The sequence below is a fragment of the Marmota flaviventris genome, chromosome 19 (assembly GCF_047511675.1).
Source record: "Marmota flaviventris isolate mMarFla1 chromosome 19, mMarFla1.hap1, whole genome shotgun sequence".
Classification (NCBI taxonomy): Eukaryota; Metazoa; Chordata; class Mammalia; order Rodentia; family Sciuridae; genus Marmota; species Marmota flaviventris.
In genome coordinates, this window is record NC_092516.1 from 9,830,390 (window position 1) to 9,858,154 (window position 27,765).

General features: G+C 45.6%; 1 protein-coding gene across 1 annotated transcript in view; it reads left to right on the plus strand.

The window, feature by feature from the left end:
* The window catches only part of Shisa9 (shisa family member 9), a 246,312-nt gene extending 218,812 nt beyond the window's left edge, over positions 1-27,500 (plus strand). The window contains exons 3-5 of the mRNA XM_027940359.2: positions 8,864-9,019; positions 15,145-15,198; positions 27,121-27,500. Of these exons, the coding sequence (XP_027796160.2) occupies positions 8,864-9,019; positions 15,145-15,198; positions 27,121-27,500 (590 nt within the window). The remainder of the gene's footprint in view (positions 1-8,863; positions 9,020-15,144; positions 15,199-27,120) is intronic.
* The last annotated feature ends 265 nt before the right edge of the window (positions 27,501-27,765 follow it).

Consider the following 27,765-nt stretch of genomic DNA (forward strand, 5'->3'; position numbering starts at 1 on the left):
GTAATATCTTAAGAACCCACAGTAACCTCATAAGGAAGATGTCATGGCCTCAGTTTAGAACCCAGAAAACCAAGGCTCATAAAGGCTTTGAAACACATCCAAAGATGCTGTTGGTAAATGGGAGAGCCAGGATTCGAATCCCGAATGGACCGACTCACACCACTTTCATTTCTTTGTGTTGTCGCGGATGGTGATGCACTTGGGGAGAGAAGGCTGAGGCTGCATCATGTGGGGGTAAGGGAGGACCATGGGCAGGACCATCATGGCCTCGGAGCCCAGGCAAAAACAAGGTCCCTCTCAGGTGTGGAAAGCTTTGGAAAAAATGTTATTAGCTTCTGGAGTTGGGAAGTGCTGTAAAGGCTAGATTTTGTCCCTTCACCATGATCCCTGGAACGCCATAGACACTAACACATGTGAAGAGGGATAGATGGATGAACCTAGTTCAAGAAGCTAGTTCAAGGGCGTGGGTGGATTCCACAGGAAGCAGGATATTCCCAGAACTGGGGGAGGCCTGCTTATCCTCTGGATGCAACAGTAGGTTCTCTTCTGTGGATAAAAGAAGAAACAAAAAGGCACTGATATGGCCAGGGATTTTGGACCTGGCTGGAGAATTGTAGGGAGAAGGAAGATGCCCAGGACAGAAGTGTCCCTCTCCATTGAGGCGGCTCAGTGCTGAGCTTCCAGTCTCTTCCTGATCCATGTGAGAGGCAGCCTGGCTTGGTAGAGGAAACACCAGTTTTGCTTTCATCCAAACCTGAGATCAAATCCTGATGCAACAATAACAAGCTGTGTGACTTTGGGCAAGTTATTCAACCTCTTTGAGCTTTGGTTTCCTTATCTATAAGAAAAGTATTGCAATATTTTTAAAAATGAGAAAAATGTTTTGACATGGTTAATGTGATTTTTTTATTTGATCCTTCTGAGTGTATCAGTTCTGTCTGAGTTGGCCTGTGGTGTCCATCTGCTCAGGAGAAAAGGAGAGCAGAATGAAGTGAAAGGAATTAATTCCATGCTACTGTGTGGGTCCCACTAAGACCCCGGCTCTTAGGCTAGCTGGGACCTAAGGGTGGCTGGGAGACCCAGCGGGGCAGTCCTGTGGCCAGATCATGCCGCTGCTTCTTAACTGGCCCAGAGCTCGAGTCCCAGCCTGGAGCAGGTCAAGGATCCCTGCCCTCGGCATGTTCCTCAACTCCTCCAACATTCCTCATCCCCCGGGTCTGAAGCCCAAAGAGAGGGAGTTGGGTGATGTGATTTTGGTCTTCTTTATCTCTCCTTCTGTCCCTCCTCAGAACCTCCAGAATTGCAGTGGGCAGACTTGCCCATCATTCCTCCTCTGGACCTGCCTGCATAGACTCTAATCCTTACCTGCCGGGTCTTGCCCTTAACCCACTAAGGCAGCCGTCAGGAAAAAACACCCAAGACAACAGCAGGACTTAGAATTTTATTATTGTATGGCTGCAAAATCATTTTGTGGCTTTCATAAATTTGAGTATTAACTCCTCCAGAGGTGGTGAGGAAATGCCCAAGACCACGGGTTCTAGAGTCACCCAGCCAGGTCCAAAGAATGGCCCTGTGACTTTCAGTTGATTTGACTTTGGGCAAAACCTCTCTGGGTCTTTCCCCTCTACAAAGTGGGGTTGACATTACTATTTCATTGGTATTTTTGGAATAATTGGATGTGTTAGTAGCTGGCAGAATGTTTGGTGCCTCCTAAGCCCTCTGTAAGTGTTCATTAATAAACAAGGGTTTTTATGTTTTTAATAATTAGCACCATCGCCATTTATCTTCATAATTCTTATTCATATCCAGGCACATGGAAGCCGTGGGCCATCCAGGGCAAAGTTCTTTTACCTGGGAAGAGCAAAAGAAGCACATAATAATGATAATGATGATGATGATGATGATGGTGATGATAACAATACATCATTGCTGAGCTCTGTACTCTAGTTGATAAAGTAGTTTTCCATAGAGACATAGGTTAACAATTCCGATGTTGCTGTATATACCTGAATCTAACAGTTAACTAAAGGGAGGGAATGGAGAGAATTAGGTTCATCATTGTTGGGGTGGGGGGATTACAGACAGGTGGAGGGGATAGAACCGTCCATTTGATAATGAATCAGAGTTGGAGACATCAGGATAAATTTATGGTTAGGATGCTAGAGGCACAGATGCTCACATATGTAGATATTTATAGACAGGTGTTCGAAGAATACTCAGATTTCCTTATTGCATCAGCTGAGAGTGGTTAGAAGCCACCAAGCACCCCTCATACCCAGAGCTTGGATTCTAATACTCTTTTCAATGAAGGAACCAGGCTCCTTGAAGAAATGGATGATCTTTGCACCAGAACAGGATATACACAAGACCAGCCTGGAGAATATTGTATAACCAGAAAGTAAGGATGTGCTCAATAAGTAAATAAATAAAAGATGGAGGCATGTCAAAGGGACTTAGTAGCCCATCAGAATGGTTTCCACTCACCAAACCTAGAGCAATTTGAGCCACAAGACAAGGTAAAATAGTACTAGGTTATAACACTAAGCATGAGAAGAAGAGACAAATCTCCCATGAAGAATTCCAAAGAGTTCACGTAGACACTCCCACTCAAGGAGGCAGAGTGTGACCCCTGTTCCTTAGGTGTGAATGGCACACAGTGACTTCCTTCCAAAGAGCAAAGGATGGAAAGAAGGGAGGATAGGGTAATTTTACAGTGGGGAACTTTGACCAATGCCATGTTGGCTAGGTGATAAAGGCCAACGCAGAGGTGACAAGCCTTCACCCCAGGCATCCTCGACATGCTCCTGATGGGGAGCCCACTTCACCTCCAGGCCTTTCCTCTCCCAGGCCACAATCCCAACATAATCATAAGAAAAACCCAAGGCAAATTCCATTTGAGGGATGCCCTACATGATACCTGACCAGTGCTCCTCAAAACTACCAAAGCCACCCAAAACAGCTAAGTCTGAGAAACTGTCATAGTGAGAACCTAAGGAAGCATGACTAAGTTTAACTGATACCTGGACGAGATCTGGAACAGGAAAAGGACATTTGGTAAAGGCGGAGACAACCAGAATGAGGCATGGGCTTTACTTGATACTAATATATCAACATTAGGTCAACTGTGCCATGAAAGATGTTAATAGAGAAACCAGATCTAGGGCATCTGGGAACACCCTTTATTATTTTTGCACTATTTCTGTAAATCCAAAACTCTTCTACAATAAATTGCTCATATAAAGCATGTATCCACATCACTCTCTCAGAAGTGATATGAGGACTAAGGAGATTGTGCCCAAGAAGTTATGGTCCAAGTGCCTGGCACATGATATTTCCTCAAACCACTCTTTGACTCGCCAATGTCTTTCTTTGTGACTCTTCTCTGTGATGTGCTTTGAAGAAGTTGTGTTGTATTTCCTCCAAGCCAAACAGGTCCGGTTTCTGATAATTATTTGTCTTTTCTGCACTGATGAACACAGAGCATCCTCTTAATGTTTTTAACTGAACTTATTTTTTTTAACCCTAACCGGCCCTATCTGAATTGCATCTGCATATTTCTGTGGAGTGACTGAGCTGTACCGCATGATAACTGTACTCCCATGGCAGGTACCTTGGCGCTCCAGGTACCAGACGCTTCCAATTAGAGTAACTGTCTCTTAAATTTTGTTAAAAGTGATTGTCAAATGCACAAATCCCCTTTTCTGTCTTAGGAGAGAGAGCACTGGGGTGCTGTTAACTTCCTGTTTGCTGATGGAGGGTCTTGATGGAATGTTGTGTCACAGGACACAACATGTAGTTCTTCATTACAATGAAGTAGGGAAAGTTTTGCATTGGGTAAGGAGTGGCTTCTATAGAGGTGGGTGAGAGACCTCTGGAGCTGTGGGATCTCTAGCAGGGGAAACATTCTGCCAGAAATGAGACCTTATTGGTCCTACTGGATTCCTCTGTGATCGTGACTGCTAAAGGGGCTGAATGTGGATATATACACACATATAAATGCACACGTCTGCATCATATACAGAGACACACATGGCACACATCTTCATATTTCTTTTCTCAACTTGCAAGGGAAGTATTTGCAAACCATAACCTGAATTCTCTCTCTGCTACTCATTCACCCTCTTGTTCTGCTTTCCTTGGATGCCAACCTGGCCTCACCTTTCATCAGCACTTTGGCTTCTCTTTCTTTGCTGGGTAGATTTGGAGAGAACTCAATTGAGCAACTGGGTCGCCAGGTCTGGCCTATCTTCCTGTCCAGTAAAATGAAAATACATTTTAAAACCCAGCCACAAATGTCTGTTTAATAATTCTTGATGGCTTCCCTGAGACTGGATTTTAATATTTCTGCATATGCAGTGCCTGGAAGCTAGCACAGAATAGCTATCTAAAACTGCCAGAAATTTGCTTCCTGCAGTTCTGAATGTGAACGTGGAAATATAACTTTGGGGCAACTCGTTTCTTCTTTGGAGAGGGATCACTTTGGTGGGCCCTCTCGGTCATACTTACTTACATTAAATAACGACTCACTGCCCTTGAGGTAGTGTAGGGCTTGGCAGAAATAATCTCAAAGCAAATACCCTATAATGGAATATTAAGTATTCTGTTTAATAATATAAAAGCTTTCCCAAGATGTCCTGGGAGGAACATCTCTGCAGACTTTTTGCTTCTAATGAAGTGGTTAGCGGCTCCCTAGGCAGGCCTGGAAACAGGAATTGTGCACAGTGGTCGAGGTCTGGGACTGAGGGACAAAGCGATGGGTGACTGGCTTACCCTGGAGGAGAGACCTGGAGGGAGTCCATTCTAAGTGGATGGGCTAGTGATTGAGATCTGTTTCTAGGGGGGATGGAAAAAAGACCTTCCTTTGAGCCATGAGTTAATCAGTTTATCGATATTTTTAGACATTCACTGAACCACTCAAATCTTTAAAGTTGTATTTTATTTTTAATGGACACATAATAATTGTGTGTATCAGTGTGATACAGTGGGGGTGGTGATACATGTATACACGTATAATGGTCAAATCAGGATAATCATCCTGTTCATGGCCTCAAACGTGGGTCATTTCTTTGTGGTGAGAACATGCAAAATCCTCTCTTCTGGCTATTCTGAAATAGAACATCATGGTTGACTCCTGTGGTCCACTGTGCAGTAGAACATCCCAACTTACATCGTTCCCCATCCTGCCCTGTCCACCCTCCTCAGCTGGAAAGTGTCTACTGCAGCTCTGTGGAAACAGGGGCAACAGCTTTGCCATCTTGATGCCTCCCTTAGCTTTGCCCTCTTCACCAGAGCTCCCGGGGCAGCCGATTCCAGCCTGTTCCAGCTTCCCAGCAGGAATCCCAACACCATTGTGTTATTCAGAACTCTCTGTTGCAAGTGACAGGAAGCCAAAGCACACTAGCTTTTTAGAAGGGGACTTCTCTATCCCTTTAGCTTCTCTTAAGTGGATGCAGTCCTTATTCTTTCATAATCAAGAAAGAGTTTCTCCACATGGTAAGTTCAAGGTCACTTGACTTCATGGCCTCCTAGCTCCTTGACTCCAATAGCTCCAACCAGATAAAATCATGGAAGACATCGCATTGGCTCAGTCTAGATCATGGGCTCCCTGCCAGACCAGTCACTGTGAGGAGAAGGAATTACTAATTGGGTTACCTGCTCACTTCTATGAACAGAGGTGTAATTATGTATTTGGACTCTTACCTTTTTGGAGTAGATTTACTTGCTTTGCAATGGCTGGCTCTTACATCTCTAAGCAGGGGTGTCTTTGGCCACTGGAGCTCACTTGGCTCATGGACACAGCAAATTGGAAGAGCTGAGGAATTAATGTCACTCAGAAGCTGTCCCTCAATTGATGGGACTTAGTGTAGGTTCTAAATACTCAAAATTAGCTGCTATCAGTAGCTGAAAAATACATTAGAAAAAAACTCAGAGTAGCAAATAATGACAATTTAGACAAACTATTTATCACTGGACCAACATTTGGGGGAAAAAATGTGTTTGGCCTGACATTCCCAGGGGAAGCAGGCAGAAGCCCAGCAGGCTGGCTTTGGAGAGGAGAATATCAGGGCATCTCAGGGTTCAGGCTACAGTGAAAGCCACATCTTGCTGTTTTAGTCAGCTTTGTTTTGTCGTCACTAATATACCCAACAAGAACAACTTAGAGGACAAAAAGCTATTTTGGCTCACATTTACAGAGGTTCAGTCCATGGTCGGCCAACTCCATACCTCTGAGCCCAAGATGAGGCAGGCCACCATGGCTGAAGGGTGTAGTGGTGGAAAAGTGCTCAGTTCATGACACCGAGAGTGCACTGCTTATTGGGGGCAAAATATTCCCCCCAAGGCCTGCCTCCAGTGGACTACTTCCTCTGGACCCACTCTACCGGCCTACAATTACCACCTGGTTAATCCATTCAGGTGGATCAACTCATCTGTCAGTTTACAGCTAAAAAAATCATTTTGCCTCTTTTTGCATTTCTCTCACACATGAGCTTTTGGGGGACACCTCGCATCCAAACCATACCACTTATCGACACTTTTTCTACCATTGCTTCATTTATGCCAGCACTCTGCTACCCCAGTGGAATCTCAGCCAAAACGCCCTGAGGCTGGGTTAGTTGGCTTATTTGGTGACATTCCCTTTCGTTGTTTGGATTTGTGTGGTGGCCCAGGCGTGTACAGTGATTAAAATGCAGTCCTTATATTTGTGCATCAGCTATAGCATCCCCAGCTCTTTCCATCTGGGTTTATTGACTTCTAAAACTAAACATGCTCCATACATGTCACGGGGTGAGTTATCTAGAAGCAGAGGCAAGGAGAGGGGTTCAGGTGCATGTGACTCTGAGGCAGGTGCTGTGCTGGTAATAGATATACCTCTAACATTGTCTCAAGGGAAACCCAATAGGAAAGACAAAGGAACCACACAAAGATGGTGGTCTCAGGTAAAGTCTAGGCCAGGGGTGATCAAACTACGGCCCTTGGACCAATCTGATGTCACCTGTTTACAAATAAAGGCTTATTAAAACACAGCTATGCCTACCTATTCATATAACATGTAGGGCTGCTTTCATACTACAGTGGCAGAGTACAACAGTTGTAACATAGGCCGCGTGGCTTGCAAAGCCTATCATATTTACTCTCTGACTCTTTGACAACCCAGCTCTAACTTGCCTCAACCCACAGTTCACACTGAGCAGCCATTGCTCCAGTTATCCCCACCTGGAGGCAAGTGGCTGGTCTTTGCACCTAAGTGTCAGACAGGTGTTGATTGGCAACCACCCCAGGTGCTGAGGGTAAGGTGAATGGAGTGCATTAAGCCCAGGGTTGTGGCTTGGTCGGCTGAGAGCAAGTCTGTGGATAACCACAGGTGGCTGTGAGCTGTTAGCAACCAACGCCCTCAGTAGCTCAGAAATGAACAGACACCAGGTACAAGGATCTTTCAAGGTTCTTCCAGTATTGAGTGCTAAGAGTGCCTGGATCAACACCATTGTGTCATAAAGCTGGAGAGAACCTGGATCTTGTCCTGAATTAGCCATCATTATCTCACCTGGACTTCCTGTCTCCCATTTCACTCTTGCCCTCTGCCTTTCCAACCCATTGCTCTCAAGAAGAGGTCCCCTAACAAGCCCTGCTGGGTCCTGCCTGCCTCTGCAGCCCTACCCTGCTCCACTGTCATCTCCCTGTGTTCTCCAGCCATGCTCGGCTGGCTGTGGGGGCCGCTCTCTCCACCCCTGGGCATCAGGTTCCCCAGCTGCAAGTCCCACACTCTTTCCTCTGCCGGGAACACCCTCCCTAGTGCCTTCTCTCTCCACCACGCTTCACTGACACTCTCATCTTCTTCCAGATCACATCTCAAAGGACTCTACCTCAGATGAAACTTCTGGAACTCCTCTCCCATGAATTCCATTCCCCCTGAGTAGCAAATATTCAATATGTATGTCTTTATACATTTTGTTCTGTTTTGTGCTAACCATAGCACACAAAAATAGACATAGATTTTCTTTTAAGAAAAATGCTCTATTATTTGCATTACTTTGAAGCTTGTTTCCTGCACTTAGTAACATAAATCATAATAAATGCTCCAGCTTGACATACTTAAAAATGAGTTAACCAACTTTCATTCATTTTTTCTTAATAGCTACATGATATTACATCATATGTTTGTACATATTATGTATATTATATAAATACAATAGGTTTTTTTTTAAGAATTCCCATGTGATAGGAATTCAGATTGTTCTTGTGGGTTTTCTTCCCCATATAACAAATGCAGTGGTGCAAAAACCATCTCTGAACAAATATCCTTACATTCTGGTGCTTATATTTCTATACCCTCAGTCCCCAGAAGTAGTACTGTCTGGCCAGCATATACATGTACTTTAAGTTTCAATACACTGTGCTAGGCTCCTTTCTGCAAACATAGCAAGTCCCACGTCTACCAGCAGCTTATGAGGCCTCTCTGTCCCTGACACCTTTGCCAGCTCTGGTGTCCTGTGATCTTTTTTAATGTCTGTCAAACTTTTGGCAAAGGAACAGTTTCTCATTGTTCTTTCGATGTGTATTTCCTTGACTATTAACTGAGGTTGAGCATCTTTTTATACCAGTATTGTTTTGACAACAAATTCAATCTCCGCCATGATGGGACCTTCGCATGTTAACTTAGGGGAGGTGGAGACGTTCCGAGCACGTGCTTTGCCTTTTGAGGCCATGTCCCCGACCTGTTCTCAGATCATGAGTTGGCTGTTTCTGACGGGTCTCACACCTCTGGTGTTCTGCCACGCATGTCCCCAAAGGGTAGGGAGAGATACTGGGGCTGGGTAGAACACTCTGCCCTGTCGGTGACTCCTCTCCATTTCTTCACTTTCAGATACCACCCAGATGAACAACGCAGTGCCCACCTCTCCTCTGCTCCAGCAGATGGGCCATCCGCACTCCTACCCCAACCTGGGCCAGATCTCCAACCCCTACGAGCAGCAGCCACCGGGCAAAGAGCTCAACAAGTACGCCTCCCTAAAGGCAGTCGGTAAGGCCTCCCGGGACCTCTGCTCTCCTTCTCCCCTGTGTCTCTCCTTTATTTGCTCTCTCCTTCTAAATCTCTTTTGCTTTCTCTACTCTTTTTTCAATTTCTCTTTTTTCTCTTCCTCTATCTCTTTTTCTCTTCGTTTCTCCTTCATCTCTTTCTTTTCCTCTATCTATCTATCATCCATCTTCTTACTCTCCCTATCTGGGGCCCAGAGTCCTTCAGATTCTTTCACTGATGCTCTTGAAATCTGATCTTGCTGTGTGGGGCAGGGGTCATGAAGGGACCCCCGTGGGGTACAGGCTGCTCCCTGGGGAGGAGGACCTGGATGCTCATTGTTCCCACTGACATAGCCCCTTCACACCCCATCTGCCCTAATGAGTCTGCAGGGGGCCCAGACATAGAAGGCGTGTCTGTCAGTCCCATCAATGCCTCCCGCTCTAGCGGTTGACACCCTTCCCCTGCACGGTCCATCCCACCTCTGGGAAGATGGCCGACAATGCACTCCTTCCTTGGGTGGCCTCTGTTCTTTGAGATGTAGGATTTTCTGGGCAGGGCAGCAGTTCTTAGCATGGGCACACAGGCTGCATTGGATGCTGTCTCCTTGATCCAGAGGAAGGCACAGCTATCATCCCAGTTGTCAGATTAGGAAGCTGAGGCTCAGAAGAAGCTGATTTAACTGCCCCAAATCCAACAGCAGGGGGTGACAGAGCTTGAGAGTGGGTCCTGTGTGGTCATAGGGTGCTAGGGCCAACACTTGCCCCACTGCCCCAGCTCTCTCACCATCACCCCCCCCCCATACACACCCCTACTCAGGGTGACAGTAACTCTGACAGTGATCCAGGCTTTGGGCAGTTCACTCCCAGAAGAGTTTCACTGGACTGGAGCAACAGCCGAGTAGAGCTGGCAATCCCTGATTCCTGATTGGCTGTGGCTACCTGTGGTCTCCCGAGGCCAGCAGCACGTGCTTGTGGACGCCCGACACCACGATCACAGCAGAGCAGGGGCAACTCGCCCAGGGCCCATATCTGAGCTTTGCAGTTCAATGATAAATGGGGTCCACCATTATATTTGATTCTTCTTTAGGCATAGAAAATATCAACCCAGATGTCATTTTCTTTTAGAACCAGTCACCCTATCCCATACAGCTCATTTCTGCAACCTGGGTTCAGAGTCACCTCCCCCCAGCACTCAGTAGCTCTTTGGATAAACAATAGATGGATATTCCAAAAGAGCTCTTTGATTCTCTCCAGGATTTGTGTGACTCCTTAGATAACAGATATTTGCAGAATGTTTGGGAGTAAATTTGCAATATCAAAATAAATTTGACATCCTTTGTATAACCCTTTCTTCCACAAATCAGGGGCTCCTGAAATGTTTGTTGCATGAATGAATTAACTTATTTTTGACAAGAATAGCTGGTTGTAAGGAAGCATCCTTATATTTTCTGGAAAACTGAAGGATCTCATTTGAGGGACCTTTCTAAATCCTGGACATTGCTATGAGCTCTTCTTCTTCATCTTTTATTTGGGCCTTAACTGAGTCGCAGGTTGTCTTATGAGTCTCCAGTAAGAGGAAGGCCAATTTGAAGCAGACCAAGGAATCGCCTGACCCAATGGTTATCTAAGAGTCCAGCATCTGCTTGTATCAGTGAACTGCAAATCCCATAATAAATGTTCTTTCAAGGGTTCTTTATTAAGGCATAATGTGATCATGGTGTGAATGATGAAATGCATTTCATTAGTGGAATCATTACCACCCAGGAGAGAAGTTGTTTAAAAATGGCTTGCTGTTGAAAGCCCAGCAACCTCTCAGAACTAGACTCATTTTGTAAAAATTCAATCCAGTGAAAAAGGGGAGGGTTAGCCAGCCTCTAGGGTGAACTGCTAAGTTCGGAAAATAAATGCCTCTTGGAGAATTTAATATGCAGAACATCAGGTGTATAATCAGAGGCTCCATCTTGGCCCAGGCTCTGTCTGACCTTACTTAATTGTGACGTCGAGCCCATCATTGAAATGCTTGGACTTCAACTTCTTTACATGAAAAATGAGGAAGTCAAATGATATGGTTCCCAAGCTCCATTCTAATTTTACAATTATAAAATTAAGCAATTCCATTTGTTCTAATTATCAGAATACCTGTAGGCCATTATACAGGTCCCATCATTCATTGCCAATTCTGGGAAAAAAAAGAGAAAGGGTGGTAACCTTGGTCATTCCTGAGATAAATTCTCCCCAGACCTACCTTCCTGTATTTCCCATTTATTTTATTTTTGTTGGCTTGTTGGAATCACCCTCATTCATGTTTAGAGATAGCTCTTTTATCTTTACGATTCAGGGATCTGGGCACACACCATCTGGTCATGTTTAGTGTGTGACTACAGAATGGTCTCTGTCCCCAAAGGGTTCACTGCTCAGCTATTGGTAAAAGATTAGCACACACTAAGGAAATGTCTTGGGGCAACTCCATATAGGACTCTTCAAGAAGGGATGCTGGGGAAGAATTATTCATTCAATTTGATTCCTTCATTTCATTCTCCAAACATTTAATGACTCCCTTGATTGTAAGCCCCACTGAGACATGGATAAGGTCTATCCCAAGTGTCAGTGTATCCCCTGCATGAAGCCCCATAGGAGGCACTAAGTAAGCACCCCCTGATAACTATTTGTAAAACCAGCTCTCGTGATAGGCACCATATTAACTCAGGAGGCTGAGATGGTCAGCAGGAAGGCAGAATGTACCAAGTAATGGTAGAAATTACTGAGCCTCCTCAGGTCTCAGTCTCAGTTTCCCCATCTGTAAACAGAGACAATCATACTACACAGCTAATGACTTGGAGAAGTCAATGATACAGTGCTGGTGAAGTTCTGAGCCCAGCACACAATGAATACTGCAGCACGTTAAACTCTCCAGACCAGAGGTGTTTGCTCCTCATATTCTTTTATTCTCCAATATATTCTGGTGCCTTGATTAACATGCGATTGCCCAAATTTCATTTTATACGAGAGAGAGAGAGAGAAGGTTGGGTCCGTATTCCTCACTTATTTGGGAAAGACATACATAAAATTTAGCTCACGTTGGGATGCGATAAAACAAATAAACAAGAAAACAAACAACAAATGGCTCTTTGGAAGCATCCCAGCAACTAGCAGAGTCAGACCCAATTGCTTCACTTTCCCCAGCTATTATTGTCTGGACAAGAAAAGTGGATGTCCAGATGTCTGAGTGCTACCTTCCATCAAAGAAAGCTTCTCTGTCGCTTAATGAACCCTCCTTTCTAAGGCTGCAATGTGGGTTTAAACAGTCTGGAAACATTTTCTACCAAAGTTGAGGTCAAGAAGTGTGTCTTATGCATTGAGCCAAAATGTATCTGGAAGACCAAATTAAACACCCGCGGTCTCTGGCCTGAGCCTCCTGTGTGATGGATAGTTACAGTGTGAGAACCATCTGTGGTTCTTCATAGGTCCATGTTAGCAAGACAGAAGTGTTTGTGAACGCACCCCCAAAGGCATCTGGTGGTAGAGAGGAGGGCCCCTGCTTCAAGAGCTTGAAATGCCACTCTTTGATGTACTTCCTGATGGACGTTGCACACGGGAAGGTGCCTACACATGGACATCTGTCTTCCATCAGCCCCTGGTCCAGTTTTCCTTTGGCTTTCAGGGAGCTGAACTCCTAGGCTACCAGAGCTTCCTGACCATGTGCCCTTTAGATGGCTCCATGCCACCTTGGCTCTAAGAAAGAGGCAGAGTGTACCAATATCACTGATCAAATGCTGTGTGTCTTCATTTTAAGTTCAATATTTTAATTTTGAGAAAATATTTTCTCTTTTGCTATTTGACAGATGATTGACTCTGTTGCCAGAATCATGTTACATTTTCCAACAGCATTTTTTAAAAAAACCTCAGCAACAGTCCATTTCGATGTGGTGGGACCTCCCTCTTCAGCCTTGCTGTAGGGAGTATGTGTGAAAACCCCAAAGAGACATATGAAGCTCTCTGCCATCGACCGATCTCTACCTGTTTTATATTTTTAAAGTTAGGGAAGAAAGGAGGTTAACACCACTGAGCTCCCAAACAGCACACCCCCAAGAGGGACAGACCTACTGTTTTGCCGATGGGGAGACTGAGGTTTGTACAGTTAAGTAATTGGCTTCACATTCAAGATTGCCTGACTGAGAAATCTTGTTCTTTCCATGAAATGATTCTGTCTTCTTCAGAGCAATTCCTGGCATCCAGAGTATACAGCCAGGCAAAAGAAAGGTCCGGGAATCCATCCTCTACCCCAACCCCTTTCCTGGATGAAGTGTACTAAAGTATCAATCGTCTTTCTTTGAAGTAAAAGTTTTCCCATGATGCTGAGTATAACTAAGATATAATAGATTTGAGGCATACAGTAGTCGAGGGATAATTTACATACAATGAAATACACCCCTCCCAACTTTACAATAGCAGGGTTGTTGAAAAATGCTTCACTTGAGTAATGTCCCAATAAAGACAGGAATATTTTTATCACACTGACTGTTCCTTCTTAGCCCTTTTCTTTGTATAACTCAGATTTATCCCTTTTAGTGGGTGTTTTTCACCCAAAAAAATATTCATCTGATGTGCACTAGTGCCACTGAGTACAGAGTAAGGACTTAAATACATGTTGGTGGCCTGTGTGCCATCTGATTAACTATTGTCAACGGGTTTATGAAAGAAAATTCATTACTGCCTGGCCAGAGATCAGCCCTGTCTTAGGTGTAGGGTCAGAGGTGACAAAGGAGTGGTTCCTGCCTTCAAGGCCGACAACGGGTTTCCTTTGCGGGTAGGATGACTTCTTTGGAGGTAGTGATTGGGGATGGGTCAGCTTTGTGTCTATCAGCTCAGGAAGATCTGAGAACCCATCGCTATTTCCAGATGACCCTGACTCCAAGGGAGAAGGAGTACGCGGTCATCCCAGGCGGGTCTCACTTAATTTTAACTGCATGGCTCTCCTCCTGTCACGCCAATTTCCCCTCTGCTGAGTAATGAGGGTGTAGACTTCAGATCGCAGGGGGAACATGGCAATCTGAGTGTCCTTTGGCATGCCTGGGAAGCCAACCAGAAACGTTTAAGTGGGGCTGGATCTGTGCTCTGTAATCATTCAGATCACACACTGTTCCGTGGGTCTACTCTCAGCTGACAGCCTGCTGTGTCTCTGGAAACTGCAAAAGTGTGGAGGCCTCAGTCTTTCCAGGTAGATTCCCCAGAAGGGACAGGAGAGCCAGCAGCACTCACTGATTGGCCAGGCCTCCAGCCAATGGGGAGAGGTTTTTACAGATTGGTAGCCGGGTTTTAAGCAAACCCAGTTTTACCAAGGACTGCCAAGGAAAGGGGCGGATATTGCTGAGGCCCTTCTCATCTTCTTTTATTTTATAAAAGGAGTCACCGTGGGATCCCGTTAATAATATGAGATTCCCTCAAGGGCTCATTCAGTACATCTGAAAGAGGGTTCAATTTGAAGAAACTGATTTATAACAGAATTTCCAGGTATACATCGGTTCCATGAAGCATTGCATTGCTCATTATGGAATTCTCAGATAACAAGCTGGATCTCTTTAGCGTTTAGGGAAATTTCCATACCTTAGAAAGAATGGCCCTTTGGAGAATATTGGATCTGATCATTCATTCAACAGTATTTTTCAAGCACGGTGGGCTTGGTGCTCTGGGAAGGCAGGCCCTATCCCACCCAGTCTTTAAAGTTACAGCCAGGAGAATCTGTCCAAGTCAGGAGTTTGGAACTTGAATTTGGAATCAGGTGTCCCCTTTCCGGAAAGCAATGACAACAAAATAGGATCAAAATTTATCTCTTGTCATCAGAGTGTAGTTGTTAATCAAAGTGACCTCACAAAGCTCAAACTTTGCTTTCTTCTATAACAAGTTGAAATGTAAAGCTGGGCTTACTGCCTGAGAACTCTAGAACCCTCTCTCCACCATGTAGACCTGACAATACCTGGGCACTTTGGGGGGTCTCTTCCCTGGGTCCCTTGAGGTCTGCCCCTCCTCGTGGTCACAGCTGGGGCAGCCCACAGCAGTTGGGTGAGGGGCAACAGCAGACGAGGGGTACAAGGCCAACAAATCAGCATCTCTCGATTGTTATTTTTTTAGGAAATTCTGATGGTGACTGGGCAGTGGCGACGCTTACCCTTAAGTCACCAAAAGGTATCGTACAGCTTTTTCTAGCTCTTTGTCCAGGTGTTGTCGAATTTAACATTAAATCATAAAGGAACAGAGAGTCCAGGTGTCTATATGTGACCCAGTGCACACTTGTGTTCATCTCGAGTGGTTTCCTGCAAGTCCTTCTAAGTCCCCATGTATAAGTGTTTGTGTGTGTGCACGTGGGCCGGGGTGTGGGGTGTCTATGCTCAGGGCAACTGTTGGACAGTGGCTTCCTGACATCCCTTGCCTGAAGGAGAAGTCCTCTATCAGAAACCACCCCAGGTAAGACATCTTGGAGATGTGGATTTTTTTTTTTTTTAATTTCCTCAGAATTCTACAGAAGCAAAAATGGCAGAATACAGACTATTTTAATGTAGGGGAAATAACATAACTTCTGAGGGGGAGATAAACACAACCAAGTTGTTGCCTAAGAGCTGTTATGGGAGACCTGAGATTTGCACCCGTGTCTTCCTAACTCTAAAGTTAGAAAGGGAACAGCTCTTTTCAGGATGGACCCGAAACGTTCTTCTTCATTCCTTACGCTTTGCTAGATTTGATAGTGGGAAGGAACTACCTGACCCAAGGAGGTAGAGGTAGCATCCTTTAATGACCTTGAACTGACAGAAGTTGAAGACAATGCAGGATTCTAGGCAGGATACAGCTTGGCTGTTTTGTCTACTCAAAAGATCATCTGACTTCCAAGTGGAGACTGGATTAAGGAAAGGTGAACTGGACTTGAGGGCACCAACTGGGGTCTCTGGTAGGTGGGTGGTGACCTGCTCTGGGGTGGTAGCAGATGGAGAGAAGAACGTGGAGTGTTCTGAATGAGTGGATATGATAGGAAGAAGGGACCAAGGGACCCAGGGGTCTCACTTTGCAGCCACAGAAGCACATGCCAGCACACCTATCATTTTGCTGCAGTAGAGAAGTCTTGCTGGAGCCGAAGACCCGAGGATGGGGTCTCTAGGTATCCTTCTGAGGGTTAAGGTTCTAGGAGGGGAATTTGACCAGGGTCCCAAAGACTCATAATAAATAAATACATAAATAGATAAAAACTGAGTTGTAGAATACCAAAAGGTCACTGTAGTCTCACACTGAGGAAGAGAGCTTTAGAGCCACCTGTTTAATGAGAATCCCCTGATCACCCTGTTGTCCCCTTGAAAGAAACAGATTTTTGGGTCTTACATTAGCTAATGACTATTCACATGTCAAAGTCCATTTTTAGAAATGCAAACAATTTGGAACATGACAGACCTGCTAATTTGAGAGGCATAAACTTTTTTTCCTCTCCCCTGTGAAAAACAAAGCCATTAGGATCCCGTGACAGCACTTGGAGGCAGACTACTTCCCTGTCCTTAGAGCAGATTACTGTCAGATGCTTTTAGAAAATATTTCAGGACAGATCAAAAGCAAGGGTCTGAAAGCCGTTCTCTACCCAAACAGGCTAACCTCACCTGCCCTGCACTTTTACTGCTAAAGGCACTTTTACTTAACTTGCAGTGTCTGGAGAGGAGCAAAGGAGTCCCAGAGATGGCCAGGCCCAAGGGCCTTTGGGGTCACTCTCTTTCTCTCGTGTTGTCTACTCCATCTCTAGACCATGAATGCAGATGAAGTACAACAAGGTTGGGGGGTTTGTGTGGGCCTGCCTCCCACCTTTGGCCACCTCCTTTAAAAGGCGACATAGCCGAGTGTGAGGGCTTAGACTCCCACACATCTGAGTTCCAATCCCAGCCCCAGCATTTGCTGGTCCTGTTATCTTCAGCAAGTTATTTGACCTCTCTGAACCCCTGTTTCATGACCTGAAAAATAAGGACAATCACACCACCTGCCTCCTAGATGGTTGCGAAGGTAACATTTACAACAGGTGGCCCACTCCCTGGGATAGGGTGAGTGGTAAGCGTGTGCACCTTTCTCCTGGTGTTTTGCTATTACTACCATCAAGTGAGCAAGATCCTGTAGCTCCAGAAAAGCCTGCAGTAATCAAAAACGTTAAACAGTTTAACCCAAACACCTTTCATTTCCCAAACACCTTTGACATCAGATCTCTTCCCTCTGAAGGCAAACCAGTTAACCTCTTTATAACCAGTGGCATGGATGTTGCTGGGGATGCCCTTTGAGAACACAGGGCATGGGCTAAGGAGTTGGTAGGAAGGGGGTGTCACCTGGGGAGTTTGGATAAGGAAGGGTGGCAGTGAGGACAAGGTCCCTGAAGATGTAAGACTCATTGACTACTATTTGCTTTGGAAGACAGCCGCTTCTGCCAGGACAGGAAATGGCCAGCATCAGGCTGGTGGGACACTGTCGATTTTTCATGACCTGGGGCTTCCCCTGAAAGTTGCCCCCTCATGGTTGCTATTGCTGACCCACCCCTGTCCACCTTGGGAACTCCTGGCACGTTTGTTTAAAACCAACCAAAGAAAGACACCACTTCAAGCCCAGTGGACAATCGTAATCAAGTTGCAGCATGCTTTTGGAAATCTATTTTGAGATGTGCATCTGTACCGTCCAGAGCTATGTTGGAGCCCTGAACTTGGGGGAAACTGCCATCATCACACTGTGATTTTAATTGCTCTGGTTTTGACTGGAACCAGGCCATAAGCTCAAGTCACTCACATGCTCTGAACTTCCATTTCTACTTTTGCTGAAATAGGAGACAATCCGTCTCCACTCTCCATTGGGTTTGAGGGAGCAATGATATAAAGTAATGTAACTAAGGTTTTAGCACGGGACTTGGTATAGAGTAGGTGCTAAATACTGGAAAGAAATCCAGTGCTCACTATGTCTCCATTCACCTCTGCTGCAGAGATAATTCTTTACCATTGTGAAGGCGTCTTTTAGAAAGAAATACACTTCACTCAGCTTTCTGCTTCTTCAGGTTAGCACACTGGGACCCGCTGAGATGACTGCGGTTGTCTAAAACCACACAAGAAAATTGCATCTCACAGGACCAGGACTCAGACCTCAAAGAGGGGCTCAAGGACGTGACCCAGTCCCACTAGAGAAACCAGCTACAAATGTAAATCCAGGGTCCAACAATCCTAAGTACCTGGAACTTGGGAATGTGGGGTCCCTGATTTTTTTTTAAACACACTTTCTGAGTGATTCTTATGTACAGTGCAGTGTACACCTACCCTATCCTAAGTGCACAGTTTGCACTATAGTACCAATTTTCCTGCCAGCATTCTGCCCAACATGAGTGTTTTTCATGTTTGCTGAAATAAAATGATCATCCTCGTGATGTTTTGAATTGGGCTGTAGCTAGAAGATGCCAGCATCGGAGGTGGACTCTAGGATTTGATTTTCCTGCTCTGCTACTTATTAGCAACGGCGGGGTGACTTGACAGCGTAATTATTCAACATCTCTGGGCCTCACGTTCCTTCATCTGCCACATGGAAAGAATGAAATTGCCCTACCATCGTTCTTTAAGAGGGTGTAAATGTGATCGTGTAGAGGAAATGGGTACAACAGTGTCTAGCCCACAGTAGGTATTCAACGAATTCTAGTTCTTTCTTCCCTCTAAGAAAATTGATGTAGCCCAGTAAGAAGTGTTAGTCCCAGAAACATTGAAGGCACAAAGCAATAGAAAACGTGTAATTGGATTATAGTTCCATTGGAGTGCACACAGCCTGCAGATGTCCTGAGAGACTTCTACCTGAAGGCCACCTTAAAACATTACTTAAAATTCTGGCTCTCGCAATTTTCTGATTTGGGTTATTGGTTTGGTAGCAAGCAGTATGATACAGAGCAGGAGGAGCACAGGAGGTGATGAGAGGTGATTTTTTTTAATAAAAATCAAATCCCACCTGCTCTCGAGTTCAGCCCTTTTGAAAAGCACACAGCAAGCACTGGAGTTTGGATGAGCTTCCTTGGGATCACAGGACATGAAAGGAACCAGTGGAGAGGGTTCTCTGATTTTCAGAAAAAGCCATTGCATCAGAGTTGCAATAAACATTTTATTAGTTTGAAAGTAGGTTCCTCTGTGCATTAGCCAACTGGATGCTTTCCTTCCAAAGCCACCTTGCATGATGCCCACAGCACACAGTAGGCATGCAACATGCGTTGGGTCAATAAATTATGAAATTAAGCTGGGCCTAGAATCTGAAGGAAGTGTTGTCTTTTCTAAAGGACTTGGAAACAGAAAATCAGCCAGATGGAAGTCTGGAGACCTATATTCTAGACCCAGTGGTGTTTCTAGCCAGTAAGATATCTTTGAACTTGTTGTATAGTAGGCTGTTAAGTGTATGAATTAGAAAGCTTGAGATTATTGATCTTGTTGGCTTCCCCTGTCTCTATACATATCCCAGGCTTTGCTCTGATTGGCTTGCTTCATCCTGCACTTACCCCCCAAAAAGTCATTGTGGTGAGAGCAATAAGATGGACTATGTTGGGGAATAGCAGGGTGTGGAGGAGTGGAGAGGTATGTCACCCCATGGGTTAAGAACAGGGGAGAGCTGGCTCCCACCTGAAAACTGAGGGCTCTTCCTTCCTAGAAGTAGGGTGAGTGAACAATTGGTACTTGTATCAATTGTCCATGGCCACATCACACTGTGTAACAACGGACAGCAAATCTCGTGGCTTATTGGTTTTTGAGCTCAGCATTTATTTAGATCAGGAGTCAGTGATTTGCACTGATGTGGGAGGTTCTTTTAGTCTCAGCTGAGTTCACCCATCTGTCTGGGAGTTGGCTGGATAAGGGACGATCTGGGCTGGTTTTAGCTGGAATGACTTATGTGGCTCTGCCCCTGCTCAGGGAGGGTGGCCCGGACACATTCTCATGATGGTGGCCAAGGTGCAAGAGGGCAGCCAAAGCCCAGCAAGCGCTTCTTCAGACCTCTGTCTGCATCGTGTCTGCTCACATCGGCAGTCATGTGGATCGACTCAGAGTCCAGCGGCGAGCCTCTTCTCTTTCCCTGGAGGAGTTTCAAAGTCATGTGGAAAAGAGTGTGGATACAGCAAAGGACCAATAAATTGATTCATGCATTAATCCAACATCCCAAATCCCATAATTACCTACTTTGAGATGATTGCAGGGAAATATAGTAAAGTGAAAGTTGGCAAATGGGACTAAGGATCCTTACCTTCAATTTTCTTCATTTTTAAAACCACCAGTTGTACGAAATTTCACCAGCATGGAGGCTCATCAGAAGACAAACCACACAATGGGTTTCTGAAAAGAAGTGGCTCCATCTCTGGAGCAGCAATGCAGGACACATGGAAAGGCAGAGAGTGAACACATGGTTTCCCTCCAGGAACTCTGTAGTCAGCCATGGCTGGAGCATAAGCCTGTCCACCTTTGTTGGACAGCCATTCTGAAAATGGCGGCCGCAGACCTGGTCTGCCTAAGTGAAGACACAGAGGGCCCAAGGTTTCAGAGGGTTGTCAGCAGCAGGAGACTCACAAAGGGCTCCCAGCAGCCACAACACAAGCAGCTTTGGTGCAAAGCCCAGTTCAGGCAATTTCAGAATCTTCCCACCAAAGGCAGTGAGACCTCCCATCAGGAGCACTCAGGGTTAACATAAAGAAGGGGCCAGGCTTCTGGACACCCCTTTCTGGTTTTCTCTTTGAGTGATGAGCCTCAGGAAAGATTTGATGTCCTGTTGGGAGAGGTGAGGCCTTGGGCTTCATTAGGACTGGTCCAAATGCAATTCTCTCTACCTGCGCTCTGCAGCAAGGACCCGGACCAGGGGAAATGGGGCTAATTTGCCAAAAAGACACATCTTCCCACCTCCTCCCTGGTCCTCTCCTGCTTAGGGAGTTCAACTCTTTCCTGCCTTTCTTGTTTCTGCCTGCTGAGATAGACTCAGGATCCGGCACAGCTTTACAGCATGTATTTCAAAAGAAAAGACAAATGCCTGGATATTTTATTAATATCAGGAGCTGTCCCCCTTTCACTTTTTAATTTAGCTTGTGAGGGAGGTTAAAAAAAAAGGCAGAGACCCCAGAAACTATTTCTATATAAGTTAAAGCAAATATCACCTGACATTAGCAAAAAGCCCCTCACAAATGTTGTAGCTTAAGATAAAGACATGTGTTTCTCAGGCGATCGTCCCCACTGGAGTGGTCCAGGTTGGTGGGGCATCTCGACTCCAAGTGGTCACTCAAGGATCCAGGCTCCTCCAGCCTTGTTGGTCTCTTCTCCCCTTCCCCACTGTCCTCACCAGCATTGTTATAGGTATTTGTTGTCATAATATCATTCTAGCCTGGGAAGGGGCAGAGAGGACACCCAGGACTGCAGTTTTCTTTAAAGCAAAGTAATTTGATGTGGAGATTGGGTACATCATTTTTGCTACCATTCCATTGGTGAGAGATCAGGCACACCGGTCAGATTTGGCATCTAAGAAGGCTGGAAAATCTCGTTTGAAGCTGGATGAACACGTACTCAAGGGGGAAAAAAAAAGGTTGAAAAGATCTGATCCAGCAGATAAGCATGGCAGATAAGAAGCCATCTACAGTATCTCTAAGATGGGGTTATATACTTGAGGAGTCCTAATTTGTACCATGTATAATATGCTGAGATTTTACATGCCTTGTCTCATTTACTTCTCTGCTGCACTCTGCAAAGTAGATTTTGTTATCCTCATTTTAAATTCCTTTTATTTTCTAACAATGACAGCAGTAGCAGCCGCAATGTATTGAATACCCACTTTGAGGCAATGACCTTGGTGCAGAGCACTCTACATGGTTCACTCCAATACCGGAAACTCCCCCATTGCATAAGTCATGTTATTTTATTTTTGATTTTATAGGTGAAGCTTGGAGAGCTTAGGTAATTTGCTCAAGGTCTCAAGCCTATAAGTGGAAGAGGTGGGATTTAAACCCATTTCCATCTTCAATTAAGTTCAGCATTCTTTCCTTCATATTGTAAAGGAAGATTTTACAGTCACCAAAATCAGATGTGCGTATGTCCAATGTGCATTGGCGCACTGAATCCTCCTAACTCTCAGCCTCATTAATTCCTCTTTCCAGCATTTTCAGATCTCACCGCCAAAGTCTTGCTTTTCAAGACCTGGGGCTCAATTATGGCTTCCTGGAGCCTAGCAGGGGATGTGAAACCAACACTTTGGCTCTTGGTTACCATCAGATGTGATTGCTGGTCTCTGCATGGTGGGGTGGGAATAGTGGAAGCACCAGGAGAACAAGTATTGGTGAACATCTGAGGGTCATGGAGAGAAATAGTGCACAGAGCCCCGGCAACTACACCCACCCCATTGACACAGGAGGTTAAGTGGGAAGACACGTGGAAGGATCCTAAAGAGTGTCCAGCCCCGGGGGAGGACCCCAGTCTCCTCCTGGTTCTAGGAGAAGCATGTGGCTCCTTATGTAACCCAGCTCTGGGATGGGAGGCCACCTCCTTTGGTGACTGGCCTTCAGTTCAGCCAATGCCAGTGCACCTCAAAGGTTCCAGGACCCATGCCTCCCGTAATGGAGGAGCCCACTGAATGTTGAGAGTCTCATGTCACCTCCAGCTCTGGGCTCCTGAACCACCTTCATGAAGACAAGGAAAAACATTGTGTAGTGGGGGATTGGGATGTCATGAAACCTCTGGCCTTGACTCTTGGTGTTTTCTCTTGAGCACGCGGTAGTTACCTGTGTACTTTGCTTTCTGATGTTTTGAGAGAAAGAATCAAGAAGAGTGTTTTCCCTGTGTAATCCTCACTTCTATAGTTTTGAAGGGGTATTCTCCTTCAGCCCCTTGTCACAGAACAGTGTTCATCTTCTACCATGCAGGTGGCCATAAAGTTAAGAAGTAGAGCTTCGTATCGTGGGTCAGAGCCCAGATCCACTTGGACAAGTCACCAAAACTTCTCTGACTCTCAGTTCCCCCAATTATAAAATGAGACCAATAATAGCATCCTCCCCCATTAGGGTGCTGAGAATATTTGGAGGGGGAAACACCTAAACTCCCTAGCGGGGTGCCTGGCCTAGAGCTCATGAGGAATGGTGAAGACTTGGGGTGGGACTTCACTTAGCAGGTGAGTTCCATTACCTGAGACCCAAGAATAGCACCGGGTTAGCATGAGCTGCAGGAACCTCCTTGAGATATCTTTGGCCCAAGGAAAGATGGTAGGTGGGAGGCCACCTGCGGAGCCCTCACATGTGCAGCTCGTCTGGGAGACTGGTTATTACCTCCACGCTCCCTCTCTGCATGGAAGCGAGGCTGTGTCCCGCCCTGCACCTGTACTGGTGTCTGCTGCTAATTAAGAGGGAGACAGATGGAGGAAGGGTACGGTTTAATTTTACAGCCCCAGTTCCTTCAAGGCAATTAGACTCATTGGAAGAAAAGCACCTTTTTCTTTCTTTCTCCCTCTTTTTTAAATGAAGAAAAATCAAACAGGAGACGGCCAGTGTTCTTGAGAGGCCAACGCATCTGTTTCCTGGTCTGCCTGTCAGCCATCTGCCCACAGGTACCAGGACCGATTAGGTTAGTGCATTTATTAATGGGGCTTACAAGAGTGTTCAATGAATCTGTTATTTCTTTCACAAGGAGTTCTTTTTATATACTAAGACAGAGGCCATGCTGCACAAAGCAGAGGGTGGCCAGGTAAGCATTTCTTCCCTTTTGTCTTGCTCCAAATCAGAGGAAACCAGAAACACTATGAGAAGGAGATTTCATGAAAACTGCATTTCCACCACCTCATCTCCAGCCACCTCCTTGTTGCTGAAATAATTTTGAAAGTCTGTCTTTGGTGAGCTGTTTCAGTGCCCCAGGCACCCAATCTGTGCCTCACCTCTCTGAAAACACTCGAGTCCTGTAGAGGGAGATGGTCAGACAAATAAATAGGTGTGAGTAATATAATCTTGTCCTGTGGACATTTGATGATTGAAAGCTAGCCTTGCTTTTTTCCCCCTCTAAACAGATATCCTTTCAATTTCTCAGAACTACCATGCTCCTTCCCATCCCAGGGGTTTTGCTGTTGGCATGTATCAGTCATCTACTGCTGCATAACAAATGATTCCAATCCTTAATGGCTTAGTTTTCTGACTCTTTATTGGGATCATGATTAAGGATCAGCTGGGTAGTTCTGATTTGTTCTAGACTTATTGTGGCTCTCTATATTTGGGGTTAGCAAGCAGATTGGCTGATGGCTATATGGTCCAGGATGGCCAGGACATCTGGCATTTAGCAGGCTATTGCCTGTGGTGAACATGAGTAACTGGTCTGTGGGTTTCTTAGCCCCCAGGGTGCTGGCCTGGGCTTCCTTCTCCACATAGGGGTGTGGGTTCAGTCCCAGTACCAAAAAAACATAATAGGAAGTCCCTTGAGGACTTAGCAGTTGTACTCCAGAGACGAGGAGGGACAACTGCTCCCAAGTTTCTGGCTTGAGTGTCTAGGTGGTGGGTGGTCCCATGTGAAAGAAAAGGAGGAACCCAAAGAAGAAGAAATATGCATCATGTTGATGTGGTGGTCTCCTTGAGACAGAGATGCCAGTCAATTTTTCCCCCACATTTTTTTCTGGGTGCATTATAGTTGTGCATAATGGTGGGATTTATTGTTACGTATTCAGACATGCATACAATATAACAATACAAGGTGAGATGCCAGTCAGTCTTCCCAGGAGGTGACTGCATAGATGAATGTGGAAATCTAAGAGAACTCTTTGGGCATTGTTCTGTTGAAGGCATGTGGCATTCAGGAAAGCAGGAAGATGGGCTTCTAGCCCAGCTCCTGTGTTAACTTGTGCCATCCTGAGGGTTTCTAACATTCAGGAATTTGTGCTTCTCACATTTTTAGTTGCAGACTCTAAGATTCCTTTTGATTTGTGCATATTTTACCTTCAAATAGCTCTAGAATTGGGGGAAAGGGGACTTTTCTCTTCAAAGACTATTAAGGCTATTTGCATAACAAGTAAACCCACCTACAACTGTAGTAAGCCTGAAGTTGACAGGCACTTCCTGGGGTGTTGTGCTGAGGAGTGTAAGCAGACTTAGTCTTACCAGGAAAGAGCTCTCTGTGATCAATGAGTGATGTCTGCCCCATCACAGAGGTAGCAAGTGAGGGACTTGGGGGATTTAAGCTTCCCCTCTGTGTTCTTTCAAAAGCATCAAATGATGTTTATCGGACTTGGTTTCTACCCTGACACGTACTAGCCACAGGTAACCTTAGTGAAGTCCCTCACGTGCCTGAGCTTGACACTTCCCTCACTTATCAAGCAGGGGGAATAATCCCCATCTTTTCTAATTTTCTCATTGAATGGACCAAATGAAAAAAATATGGAACTGGTATGATCTCCATTAACTGATATGAAGTCACACCTGCGATACCATGGGGCATTGAACATGTCAATGAAGGAGCCCAAACGGTTCTGGCTTCCAGAGAGAGAGAATTCGAAAAGTTTACTGTTCATAAATTAATTTAAAAAAGTAGAGAATCTTATGATGTAAAAAAATTACAAGAAGGGCTGGGGTTGTGGCTCAGTGGTAGAGTGCTTTCCTCACATGTGTGAGGCCCTGGGTTCGATCCTCAGCAACACATTAAAAAAAATAAGTAGATAAAATAAAGATATAAAAAAATTACAAGAGAAAATAAAACAAAAGGGGGGTGGTCTCATAACATCATCAAATAAATAAGGAAAGAAAGAAAAAGAAATAAGGAAGGAGTGGTCAATCTGTGCAGGAGTGTGGTGAAATCGGGTGGAAATAAGCACAGCTCTTGTAGAGTAGTTGGCAACGTGGTCAAGAGTCTTGAGTTTGCACTCTCTGACCAACTTGCTTCCACTTGGGTAATCCAGATTAGGGGTCAGCCAACTCTTTCTTAAAGTGCTGGATAGTAAGTATTTCAAGGTCTCCAGGCCATGTCTGCCACAAGTCCTCAGTGCTACCCCAGCGATAGCAGAATAGAAGCAGCCGTCCACAGCACAGATGTGAACAGGTGTGACCTTGTTCCCAGTGAGACCTCATTTATGTGAACAAGTGGTCATTGGATTTGTTGGCATCCAGTGGGGTCACGGTTTGCCCATCCTTGATGTAAATTAAGAAAATATTTTTAGAATTATTCTAAATTTAAAAATACTCAATATAAAGAGAGGTTTAGGCCCAAAGGGTCTCATCTCAGCCTTACTTGTAATAGAGAATTACGGGTGAAGCTTCAATGTCCATCAGCAGGGGCATTGGCTGATTTTCATAGTTCCATTTGAAATCACGCAGCCTTCAAATGCTGCTCATTGCTGTGACGGGAGGGAGAAGCACCTGCTAGGATGGTGCATGGGGACCTGAAGCGGTCATGGTGATGACAAGATGATAATGGCGGTGGCTCATATCTAAGTGACTACACATGTCAAAGCACTGAACCCTCCAAATAAATACTTCCTCAGTCTTACCACTTTCCTCGCGCAGAAGCTGATGGTAATAGAAGTTGACTTAGCCAAAGTGACACTGCCTTATTGGTGGCAGAGCTGGGATTTGGCTACAAGTCAGCTTAATGCTAATAGCAACCAAACCAACCACATATAATCCCAAATTATATTATAATATATAATTATAAACTCCATTGATTAAAACCACTGGAAGAGGACACAGCCCATGGTGGATTGAGGCTATCCTGAGCAGTAGATGATGGACAGGAATATTTCTCAGCATGTTCCATATTTTTCTTAACGAGAATGTATCGTTTTAACAATGAAGAAATGATGCTGGGATGTCATAGGGAAGCCCAAAATGGCGGAAGGCCAGGTGGGACTGTGGGAGGAGGAGCGTTGGTTTGGGAGGCTCTAGAGAGCCCCCCGGGCACGTCTTTGACCCTTGGTCCTGCTCTTGTTTGTGACGTGGACAGTCACTCTGTCTTGTTCCAGGTGCAGCTTCTATGGTGTCTCTCTGTGCTGGTCCGTTCTCAGGCCTTTCCCGGGTTGACCTGCTAATGATCCCTAACTGTCTCTCTCCTCTCTCTCCCTCTCCCTGCCCTCTCGTCCACCCATCCCACTGTACAGCTGACAAGGTCAATGACGACTTCTACTCCAAGCGACGGCACCTGGCCGAGCTGGCCGCCAAGGGGAACTTACCTCTGCACCCCGTCCGAGTGGAGGATGAGCCCCGGGCCTTCAGCCCTGAGCACGGTCCCGCCAAGCAGAACGGACAGAAGTCCCGAGCCAACAAGATGCCCCCCCACCCCCTGGCCTACAACTCCACCACCAACTTTAAGGGCTGGGAGCCCGGCGAGCAGTCTCTCCGGCGGCAGGCTTACAGCAACAAGGGGAAGCTGGGCACGGCCGAGACAGGGTCCAGCGACCCCCTGGGAACTCGCACGCAGCACTACCCACCCACACAGCCATACTTCATCACCAACAGCAAAACGGAGGTGACTGTCTGAGCTGTCACTGCAGGGAGTACCCTGGAGACCACACTCAACTGAGAGAGGCAAAAAATCACCCTGGCCCATGCCCTCCCCTTCCTCCCCACAAGCACCCACACACTCACCTTCTGCAGGAACCAGGGACGGACCTCCTGGGGACACAGATCACGCTTTTCCTGGGTCATGCCTACACACGTGCCGGCGGGCAGCTGAGGAAGACAGGAGCATGGACACCCAGCAGCATAGCAAGGAGAAACTGAGGCCCACTCTCAGCTTCGCACCA